At 35.6% G+C, this 12,049-nt stretch overlaps 1 protein-coding gene across 2 annotated transcripts; it reads right to left on the bottom strand.

Moving 5' to 3' along the window:
• Positions 1–419: 419 nt before the first annotated feature.
• On the bottom strand, positions 420–9,808 carry LOC107806104 (mitogen-activated protein kinase kinase kinase 1). 2 transcript variants are annotated; one of them, XM_016630216.2, is made up of 9 exons: positions 8,502–9,808; positions 7,358–7,442; positions 6,525–6,587; positions 5,924–6,081; positions 5,084–5,156; positions 4,886–4,945; positions 3,684–3,794; positions 2,033–2,257; positions 420–888 (listed from the first exon to the last, which is right to left on the bottom strand). In XM_016630216.2, the coding sequence occupies exons 1-8, from the start codon at positions 9,485–9,487 to the stop codon at positions 2,042–2,044; spliced, it is 1,752 nt and encodes a 583-aa protein (XP_016485702.1). In that variant the 5' UTR covers positions 9,488–9,808; the 3' UTR covers positions 420–888; positions 2,033–2,041. The 2 variants fall into 2 exon arrangements, with proteins under 2 accessions (XP_016485702.1, XP_075093482.1); XM_075237381.1 differs by lacking the exon at positions 420–888 and having other exon boundaries at positions 2,147–2,284.
• Positions 9,809–12,049: the final 2,241 nt, after the last annotated feature.

Raw genomic sequence — 12,049 nt, 5'->3', positions numbered from 1 at the left:
CTGTACAAAACATACTACTCAGTTGAAATAGCACAATTTTTTTTTCTTTCATGTAAATCACATTTGTTGAGGAATTGTATTATTGTCTTCTCATATAATCTTGAGCAATCCACGCTTAATGAGCTAACATTTAGAATTGAATTGATCCAGTATCCATTTTCTTTATATATAGTATCAAAGCCCGACTCATCCTCGTTTTTGGTTACCCAATGATGTGCCCTCATTCTATATTGTTCACGCAATACATGTCAAGACAGTTTTAAAATCTCACATTGGTTAAAGGAATGTGTTACCACTTGCTTGATAGTTTGGACAATCCTTACCTTTGGAACTAACTTTTCGGGTTAGGTTAGATTGAATGCCCATTTTTCTCACAATTCAAGCGGTCTTCCACATAATTGTAAGACCATAGTACACAGTTTCTTTTACTGTTAGCCCACAGCTAGATAAGAGAATTGAAATGCAAAGTTATACATTACATTTCCCTACATAAGATAACAAACAACTGAAAAGAAAAGCAAAAATATGGAAAAAGATGAAGAAAGCAACACCTGGACCTCTTCTAGTGATATATACATTTCAAATGGGTTATCTATCTTTACATCCCGTATTGGCTCAAACACTCTAACATCGAATTGAACTACATATACACCACAGTACCTGACCTCTTCTTTCCATCCGTGATGGGGTGAGAGGTCAGGAAAGCGGAAAGAAGGGAGGGGGGGCTCAAATATACACTGCAGCAAAGGCATTGACCACGGGTAGGAACTGCTCTCGATGCGCTCTCAAAGGATCAAACACCTTAACTCAGTGTTCAAATACAGATTCTGAAAAAAGCATCCAGATTACTTCCACCAAAACTTTGAGGATCCAATGGGAAGAAAAGAGCTGCAGGAGAAATTACATAAAATATACCTTAGATCTACTAATAAAACTAAGTCTAGCGAGACCAGTAGATTGCAAAAAAACATCAGAGTCAATCCAAGGATGCATAGCAGAGAGGTGTGTGGTACTAAAAGACTGACAAGAACCTGTCCTGATAAGACAGGCAAGAAGTTCTATATCCCTACCAAAGCAGCATCGTTATCATATTTGCCACTTGAAGTATGAACTAGTGCAGTTGAGAAAGTAACAAGTTAAACTACAAAACATCTATGAAGAATGTGAAAAGAAAGATAATTTTTGTAGGAGTCAGCGAAATGAAAGGCTAAATTCAGAGGTTCTTTCCAATAAAGGGGCTAAATCTCAAAGGATTGGGAAACCAGCCTGACGCATTACCCTCCTCTCTAAAGCCCATGAAACTGGTCATATCACACAGACCACATGGCCCAACTCAATGCTTGGACAGGGGGAACCAGTAATCTGCCAATCATAGCCCTACCAACTGGATTAGCCCAATGTTCCATCAATTAAAGCATCCATTGGGTTACAGGCCCTCGTAAAAAGGCCTGTATAAATCTCAGGCGACTGTGATAATATATATTCTTCTTTTCATTTCCAAAGCAGCAGTTCCATTAATAAGAACCCTTTTTAGCTCCTCCCCACCAAACCAAAATGTCTCACCTATATAGCAGTATACTATGATTCACTCAGAAAATACTTAAGCATTTTAGTTCTCCACTTTGAATTAGTAATTCATTTTTTTTTAAACTTTCCAATTCCATAAGTTTTTATCAATCTCTAGAATCTGAGGACCAGTTGATTTTATCCTTAAAAACCGTGAAAAAACCTATGTATTTTGACACGGGCGGAAATTCTATTTCTATAACACATCTCTTTCTTCTTTCACATTGCCAATCATTTTCTGATACACTGATGACTCAAGTGACTAAAACAGAAGTACTCATAAAATGATTGTGCTAATTATCTAAAACTGAGTTCTACAATTAAATGGTAGAAACTTTTGCTAACTCAACTGAAGCAATGGCAGGAAATAAGGTAAACATGGTAGCATTTTGAAATTCTAACGCTACAGTTGAGCAACTGGCTATCACTAGCAAAAATTGATGACCAAGGGAAATTTGGCACTTACAACAAGGTTTCAAAGCCTCTTGCCTAGATTGTGAGGAGAAGCTGAGCCCGAGGAAGAGGGAAGTGTTCGTTTCACAAAAGGATGCTCCAAGAGCTGAGAAGCAGTTGGACGAGCACTTGGATCCACTTGAAGACACTGGTTAATAAAATTGCGTGCATCTATTGAGAGAGTATTAGGGACAGGTGGAGGTTCCCCCTTTCCAATCCTAAACAGAGCCTGCATTTGCTGTTCCACAGAGAAAATTTATGGTCACTGTCCAAAACAATAGTGAGATTTGCACGCATCAGCATCTCCACAAAGGTGTTCAATCAAAGAAATTATCAGCAGATATCCCCCCTTTTTTTTTGTCTTTTTTCATAAACAAGCTAACTCAATTGCACAAGGATAGCACTTTCTAAGCTGAACAAATTCAGAAATTTAACAAAAGAACTTATAGCATTTGACACGAAACAGCTATTGATCATGTATTATAGTAATTTCCAAACTTATAGACTTAGATTTTCATTCCATGTCCGAAAAAGAATTTCAGTAATTTTATCATTTTAAGTCAATATAGAGAAGAAACTCCACCAATCAATAATATATATACACACACACACACACATATACATATATATATATATATATATATATATATATGTCTTGCTAGCATACTACATTGCAATGTACCCATTTTCTCTTTCTCCAAAATAACCCTTACTTTCATGTTATCTATTCATTAACTACAAAGGCACTTTGGCCTTTTTATCAAAACCCAGCTAATTCCTCTTTTTCTCTCTATCACCTGTTCTCTTCTTCCCCCGTTCTTTTGCCCTTTTCTTCTCCTGTTTTGCCATGGATGATGAATCCCAAACCAACTAGCAGTAAGTTTTGAAGTTTGACTGGTTGATTGAAATTCAAGTAATAATTATAGTAACTTTTTCAGTAGTGGGAGGATTTGATAATTGGATCTGGGAATCTAAAAGAATAGAGTAGAACGACCTATCTTGAATATAACTAGCAAAAGAACATTTAACAAAGCAAAGTACCATAAACAAACACTTTTTTTATAATTGAGAATTCCCTGAAGTCCAGCGGCACACGGTTCGGAACTCAATGGATAATGGGACCGCATAAACAAACACATTTTGAGTGAGAACATAGAGCCCAAACATCTACCACTAATGATGCACACCTCCAAAAATTCTCCACCTTAGAATAAGTGGAAAAAGAGAAGACCAAGGTATAAGAGGTAAAAGGCATGGAAAACCCAACATTTCTATATTCATTTCATTTAGGTACAAATACAATTTGGTTTAGACAGCTTAATCAAGAGTTTAATTATACTCTCTGTGTTTCAACAACAATTCTACTCATCCATTCTAAAATAGACACCCTTGTGCACATCGTTCAATCAAAGTGAATAACTAGCAATCAAATTTCAAAACAATTATAGGCAACTTACATTTAGCATGAATTAGATCTGCCGGATTAAGGAATAGTCCCTCATCTGGCAGCACGAATACCATTTCCGCAATAACAGTTCATACTTGTCCAGATTTTACCAATAACAAGTACCACACAAGCAGGAGGTTACAAAATCAAAGCCATTGAAGAGCATGTTTAACCAATCAAAATTTAATGAAGACAAAAATATGAAGTTCGTGTTTACATTTTCTAAGTGGGAGTAAGGAAACTGGCGAGTAAGCATCTCTAAGACAGTGCAGCCAAGGCTCCATATATCAGCCGCTTGTCCATAGCCTTGGTTCTTCCTGTTCACAACCTGCATAGAGGATGAGTCATAATAATGAGCACCTAAAACTAATGCCAATTGAACTCATGGAGAGAAGAAAAGAAGATACTTTCTGATATGCTACTGTAAAAATAGTAGATTGCGTGAAGAATCTCGAATTAAATAATGAATCTGTTGACAACCCACAATGTAACTACAAAATCTATGTGGTAAAAACGATTTTGCAACAATACACTTATAACTTGCAAAATTATATGTATGACTAACTAGTGATATAAGTGCATGCGCTTCTCACCCAGAAATAATCTATCCCCTACTTGTTTTACCTATACAACCTTATCTTTAAGTCCCGGTTCTACAATATTTCCCACCCCATTCCTATTTTTTTCTATCCCACAATACCATAATTTATAACTTGCATTACCTATCTCTCTAGCCTTTTGCCCTATCCATTTAGCTTCTTGTAGGCATGCAATATCAACTCTCCTCCTTTTTAGGGTATCCACTGATTAGTGATATAAGGGCATTAACATCGCCCAAAAATAATCCTATCCCCAACTCATTTTACCTACAACCTTATCTTTAAGTAGTGGTTCTACAATAATTCCCACCACATTCCTTTTTTTTTCTATCCCACAATATCATAATCTATAATCGTGTTACCTATCTCTCTAGCCTTTTGCCTTGTCCATTTAGGTTCCTATACGCATGCAATCAAAAAAGGGTATCCACTAATTACATTGACTTCCCTGTTAAAATGTGTATGTTCCGGCTACCTACCCGAATCGAACTCTCTTGGTCTAGCTTCTGTACCCTCATCCATCCATGATGCTAGAATCCGTTCATATTTTGCACCACATCAGGACACTGATGTGGCGGATTGCTAAGAAGAAAGTACACAAGAACCCTAACTCATTTGCACTTTCAACTATACTCTAAAAAAAGAGGGGGCAAAAAACTCTTCAAAGATCTGATTTCCATTAATATTAAGTTGCGAAAATTCACCAAAATTGATGTTTTTATTCACACCAAAACAGGCCCCTCAAGTGATTTGCAAAATTACATACATATTTAGATTAGCCAATTTCCTGTTAATCATCAAAAGATAAATCAAAGCTTACTTCAGGAGCCATCCAGAGAGCAGTACCCTTGCAAGACTTGGCATCATTTAACTTAGTAGCCTGCATGTTGCATGAATCCGCATATCAGAAATTATCACATAAATGAAAAGATTAAAAAATCCTGGAAGTGTGGAAGACAATAAAAGCATCAGAATGAGAAAGACAAAAGAGAGGACAAGGACAAGATGATGTTACAACCTTTGCAAGGCCAAAATCAGCAAGCTTGACCGATCCGTTAGCATCCACCAATATATTAGCACATTTAATATCTCTACAAGAAAAATAACATACAAGAATATCAGAATCCTAAAGAACAAATTTAAGTTATTCTGCAGACATTTTTATAGATTTGGATCAACCACTTTCAACTGAAAACAAGAAAATAAATTGTAAAACAAAAGGTTATAAACTAAAGGAAAACAATTTTTCATGTAAATCTTTAATGAATAAACTTTCATTTAGATCTTTGACTGGTAGATTTTTGTTTAAAGGGCCACTTTATCAACCATCTTTCACATATCACAATCCAGATAACTATGCTGCTAACTAGTCACATGCCTTTTCTTTATAAATACAAATTAGTCACACACTAGCATAAGTATGCTTGAGTATCCAGATCAATTAACGCCATAGTCATGATTCCTCATCTTCCTAAACTTTGACACCAAAACAGACGAGAAAACAGTTCATACAAATATCCTAGAGTCCATGAAAACAGACGACAAAACTGATCCAGAACGGTCAATTAAATAACTTGGCACGACTAAATCAAGATGTTTAATTTATTGATCAACAAATTAAACATTTAGTAAATCAAAATTATTAATTAAATGTCATAACTTGCAACAATCTGCAAACAACTTCTACCATTACTCAAAACGGAGAGTTGGCTCAATTCCTGAATTCACTATCCAGTGTATCATGAAAGTAGACTTAAGACATGAATAAAACCAAACAAAATTGGTAAAACAGATTAAAAAAATTGATATAAAGAAGGGGCAGCATAGATAGCAAACATTTGTTGTTCTGATTTGTCACCTGTGAACCACATTTCGGTCATGCAAATACTTCAAACCATGTAAAATCTGCCTTGTGTAGACGGATACTTGCGAATCTCGAAGGTGATATTTCTGGTAAAGGCTCAACAGAGATCCTTGCGTAACCAGCTCAAGAAAGATGTACAATTTTGAATCATCCTGCAAAAAATTTAACCAGAAGTGAGCAAAAAGATTAAGCACATAGAGAAGATTGATATACAAAGTAAAAGAGATCGAATTATTTTTAAGACAGTTAGCTTATCCAGTATAGTCCTGGTACTGAAAGATGTGACAACCGAAGTGAACTTTTGAAAGGACATACACAGACAAAAAATAAACCAATTTCAAAGGTTGAAAAAAAAAAACCATTAAGCTGCCAAACGGGGAGGGTGAGATATACATACCAAAGACAGAAGAAATTTGGCTAGGTAAAAAGCATTTCTGCATATGGGATCAACATGCGTGAACAATAATGTGCACTCTTCGGACCAAAGGCTTTTAGATACAAAAGTAACATTCACAGGGAAAGAGCTAGAGAACTATTCCTCTCAGAGGAGGAGCTTCGGGAAGCAAGCAGAAGCACAAAATAAAGAAAGCATTACCTTGTCAGTTCCATAATATCGAACTATGTTCTCATGTTCGAACTGACTTAGAAGCTCAATCTCCTAAAAAGAACAAGACAAATGAAATAACAAAAGCAAATCAGTGAATATTCCACCAAAGGTAAAATAGAGGCCACCAAAAAGTACAAAGGAGTAAACATGAGAATCTAGGAATATTATGACAATTTCACCTTTTCAAAAATGATAATTTCATATGCACATAATAGTAGATTAATCAACTTTAGGTCCTACACTATGGTTGGTCCAGGAAACAGGGTAAGGCAAGAGGCAGAAGACAAACTGAGCCTCTTCAGCAAAAAAAAAAACTTTAGTTTGACATTGATTGGTATGCTGCTAGAGAAGAGAAAAATTCAGTTCTATATCAACTTCATCATTCAAACTTATTTCACAGATGTTATAGAAAGATGGTCCATTTCTGTTCCAAATACCTCTTTTTGTTCCACTTTGTTGAAGACGTATTAAGTAATTAAAGCGTGCTCTCTCTAAAAGCGTTATCGTTTAAATGAGATAGTCACACACTTCAACAATGTACCAAAGTAGGCAAAGGTCTTGGGTTCAAGTCTCACTGCCACCCATTATCCAAGAAAGAATCTCTACGTGCTCGGCTCATCAAAGAATCAAGCGTACACGTGGGTGTGTTGAAGACTTATTTAAGTAATTAAAGTGTGCTCTCTCTAAAAGCTTAAGCTTTTAGATGAGATGGTCACACACGTCAACACACTTCTTTTATTTTTTATTGAAGGTATCTTCCAATTGCACAAATAAATAATTTTTGATAAGTTCCTGCACCACCAAAAAATATTGTCACCAACCTGTTCAAGTTGGTATAGACTTTGCCTTCCCCCATCGCCTTGATCAAGTAATGACACTTCCTTCACGGCAAAAAAGAAACCATCACTGCAGCAATATGAACACAAAAGAGGTTACTTTTCAATTTCAAAAAATGAGAGTGCGGGGAAGGTTTAGCAAGTCGGCAAGTTCTAAAATTCTGAAAAAAATATAAACATTTGAAATATTGAGTATGCAAGAAAACTATAATTTTATGAAGCACATATTAATCTATTCTTTCCTTTGATGTTCTGGGTGATTACTCCAACATCTTTTCAGCCTGACTTCTTTTTGAGAATGAAATTTTTTTTGAGGATGAGCCTGACTTCTGTAAATGACATTCTAGACGTGTTCAGTGCTTTGCACAATCTTTAATGCTACTGGAGCACTTTCTCAGTGCTAACTTCCTATCAATAAAAGCTTACACTTATATATCAAAAGAGTGGAACATATTGGACACATCAATAAGTCATTACTGCATAAGCGAACAAGGCAAATATTCCTAGTAGCCATTAAGTTTTCTAACATTTTATAGTCAGATTAACAAATATATTATGTCTATTGAGTTTTGACAAGTAGTCACACATATACTCTATTTAAGTGTGTGCTCCTAATTGTAGGCAACCTTAAATTACACTGTATCTTCATACAGTACCTATTCACAAGTCTATTTCCTTAATAATTGATAATCTCTTGAGAAATAGTTTTTCTCATACTCACTTTGTTTTATATTACATAGCTAATAGCTTCCATTACCAAATGGTTAAGTCCCTTGAGATTTAGAACCACAAATAACATTTTGTGGTATTTTAAATCTTAATACATCAAACAGTATATAAAACTTCATTCCTTGGAGCTTTATTTAGTATTCCCACTTACAAACAGGCACTTATTCTTTCCTTCAAGTTAACTGAAGGCTATCAGAAATGTATCTCCTAGTCTATTAATTTCAAGGCAATAGAGATTTTGCACCAAAATTACGAAGAGGGTAGCTGCTAATAAAGTATTTGCTCCACCAAATAAAGAACCCAATAATAAAAGCTAATACTATTTGTTTCTACAAAATCATGCTCAAAATAGGAAAGCAAAAAAGAAACTGAATATGAGTCTTAAAAATGACAGGTTTACTCTGAAATTCCTTTATATACAGATCCAAAAGATCCACGTCCCAGGAGATCAACTTTGTCCCAGTATGTAATGTAGGGTGCGAATCTCCCATTCGGTGAGATGCTTGACATACGCTCAGTCGTGGAGCTAGAAGAGTCATCGTCATTCGAAGTAGTGGTGAAAGAACAGGACTCCGATAGTAAGTTACTCACTCCTATTCTTCTCCTACTAGTACTATTATCCTCCTCATCCACCTCATTCTTAACACATTCTGCATCACCATTGACAACCTCAGATCTACAAAGCCCTGATTCCCTATGATCTTTGGGGCCAAATGCCCTAAAAATATCCCAAGTAGAGCATGATGCGTCATCAACAATTGGCAGTGACATGACTGGTGGAGGAGCCAGAAGCGGTGGCCTTACACCCTTAATCCCTCCACCTCCACCACCAACACATCCAATTAAACTTACAGGTTCATTTCCATTTAAAACAACTCCGGACCCTGTAACACCGTCTTCTAATCTAATTGTATCGGTTTTAGACACGCCACTAATCACACTAGCAGCGCAAACAACTCCACTATCCTCATCATTTAACTTGCCTGACTGAATTTGCAGCTGAATTACATCACTAGCTTTAGAAGGATTATCATAATATCGAAAAATATTATCCTTAATTTTGTTACTACCAAGATCAATTACCTCCGATGAGGAGGAGGAACGCAACTGCATAGCATCCCATTCAGCGGCAGGGATAGCGAAATCATCAGGACCAGAAAACCCTAATTTTTCAAAAAAATTATCAAGCAATTCACTATCATGCCCTTCGATTCGAAAGCTCTTATTATCGCCGCTGAACTCAAGCATACACGGGTCGTAATCAATATCTTTGCGAGCGTTGAGGCGCTCGAGTTTCGGCTTTGCTTTAACGGAGGAGGAAACGGCACGCTTTTGCTTAGAGTCGACGCGTTTCTTATGAGCAAAAATTCCTGGCAATCGATGCATTGCCAGTTTCAGCTCGATCCATGTATTAATATTATACCACTGGCAAAAAATTAGGAGTATTACTCACTAAAAGAATAAAAGACGAAGCTCTTGATATGAAAAATTGCAGAATTTGTGGGTAGGGTTTTGCCGGGAAGAGTAGGTGAATTGCGGAGGAAGAGAGAGAGAAATGAAGGGTAAACGCCGTCCGTCAGATGTAGGACCCGACGGAGACAGAAAACGCGGTGTTTATGTGGGGTGCGGAGTGAATGTGTTATCACTTTTTATTTGGACACGCTGGATTTCACGTTCCATGATTGGGTAACGTAAATAAACTACAGCAGAACCAAGACACGAATCCAATGATTTTTAAATAATAGTTGCTGCGTACACTAGTATCACTACTGCTACTTTTTTTTGGGCAGAAATACAGGAGATTTAGTAGGTGTTCGAACATTTTTTTTTTTTTTAAAAGAGAGATTTAAAAAAAATACTTTTTGAAATTAAGTTATTGTAAATTTGTGAGAGGAAAATATTATTTATATAGCCAAATGACGAAAAGAAAATTGATGTACAAAGTGGATAGTCCAAGTCGTACATGGAACAAAGTCACAAACTCTCTCCAAAGTGTCAGTTCCATGAAACTTTAATTCCTTTGCATTGTGATTGTCTAAATTAAGATATTAAAAGAAGCTGCCTCGTTTAGAAAAATCAATTTTTTTCTTTTATAACATCAAAGCTGAATAATACATTATATTAGTAATTTATAAGGTAAATGAAGCTGCGAGTCATTTGAAGAAAAAATAACCTAACGAGTTGGTAAAACAATAACTCAAGTAATTAAACCTGTATCAACGTCAATACTAAGGATGCGAGACTGTAGTATCAAACCAGAAAATTGTGGAAGATATACCAATAATTGCCTGAACCAACTTTTTCCTTTTAGGAAAATGAAATTAGTACTCCATCCATCTCATATTATGTGTCATATTTCTTTTTTATACTGCTCTTAAGAAATATTAATTAGAAAAGGAATTGTAATATTCTACCTTTATTTATGTCTTAAGATATAATCTTTATTCATTGAATATTTATTCTATTTATGTGTTATCTCCATCTTTATATGTTATCTCCATCTTCAAGAACAATTAAGGGTAAAAAAGGAAAAAATAATCAATTCTGTCTTGAACTTCTAAAATGACAAATAATTTGAGACATCTATTTTTAGTAACCAAGACTATTAATATGAGACGGAAGGAGTAAGAAAGATCCGGTCGCTTTAGAGGCACACAAGATTGAACTAACCCTAGGCATGAAACATATATGTAAGGCGTTTTATCGTCTCAGGATGTGCAGAGGCTGCGTCGTTTGGGATGAATTTCATCTTTATACTAACACTGTAACACATACCACAATTTTTTCCACACATTACTTTCAACTTAATAATTAGTTCAGTACTTCATTATTTTGAAGCAAAAAAAAAAGGCACGAGCATTTCAAAAAGGACAAAGATCTGCTTTAGTTTACTTCTAATCACCGAACTGTCGGAATTAATAATGGGAATATCAAGCGTAACACAGATAAAATACTTTTTACATCTAATTACTAAAGACGAACTCGTCTCTAAGCCAAATGACCAATCCAAAATAAAGTTTAAAAGGCAGTTTGGGACGTTTTAAGAAAGAGAACAGAAAGGAAACGATGACTACAGGATAAGATCAAGAGAGAACAAGGAAAGGTCGTGTTTTATACATAAAAATTGTTAGGAAGTTTCGTTGTTGTTATTATGAAGTCGCGATACCTTGGCTTAATTATATGTCAGCTGTTGGGTTGGGGACCGGCCAAAAGGTGTCGTAGAGACCCATCTTAGTGGAGCAAGAGCAAAATATCTCTGCAATTTACTTGTAGTTACTTGCAGCCTATTACGACGTTGGGATCTTGCTTTACTAGTTACTACAACTCCAACAGCTCCTCTAAATTCTCTATAATAAAAAAAACGGGATTATTACGGTGGCTATTTTTGCATATAGTAGTAGTTCTAAACCACCATAATCTACCAAAATGGCGGTTCTCATCACTGTCGGAATCGCTGCCGCCACAACGTATATTGTAGCGGTTCCCTATTAACCGACGAAATGTGCACTAGTCGACATGGATTTCTAAATCGTTTATTATGGCGATCATAACCGCTATTATTGCAAAAAGTTTCGTAAAATTCTTTGTTGTTTAATATGGTGGTTTTAACCGCCATTATTGCTTTAATTATATAAAATATTTTTCTATAAATATAATATTTTGACTTTTTAAACCTCCATAATTACAATATTGCAGTTTTAACAATTTAATTTTGTAATTCCACATCTAAATCCTTTTTATTGCCTCCTTACGTAATCAAACATTCATCATTATGCTAATTTTAACACAAATACAGAGTGTATATGGTAAAATTGGTTTATATTAAATGACCGAATAGTAGCGTGATACGTGGAACCGAAGATAGGTAGAAAGTAAATCAAGTAACAATCCGTTCCGGGAACAACAACTGCAGTTGACATCGGATAGACCACGAAGGGAGCATGATCA

Source organism: Nicotiana tabacum, chromosome 2 (genome assembly GCF_000715075.1).
Source record: "Nicotiana tabacum cultivar K326 chromosome 2, ASM71507v2, whole genome shotgun sequence".
NCBI lineage: Eukaryota > Viridiplantae > Streptophyta > Magnoliopsida > Solanales > Solanaceae > Nicotiana > Nicotiana tabacum.
The sequence above is the reverse complement of the archived record's forward strand: the minus strand, read 5'-3'. Positions and strand labels throughout refer to the sequence as shown.

Bases quoted from the DNA above. Each gene is read 5' to 3' on its own strand.
- LOC107806104 (XM_016630216.2), bottom strand. From the start codon at position 9,487: ATGCATCGATTGCCAGGAATTTTTGCTCATAAGAAACGCGTCGACTCT. The intron at 4,946-5,083 runs GTTGTAACATCA...TGCAACATGCAG, and splicing joins CTGATTTTGGCCTTGCAAAG to GCTACTAAGTTAAATGATGC. The intron at 3,795-4,885 runs GTAAGCTTTGAT...TCCTCTATGCAG, and splicing joins CTCTCTGGATGGCTCCTGAA to GTTGTGAACAGGAAGAACCA.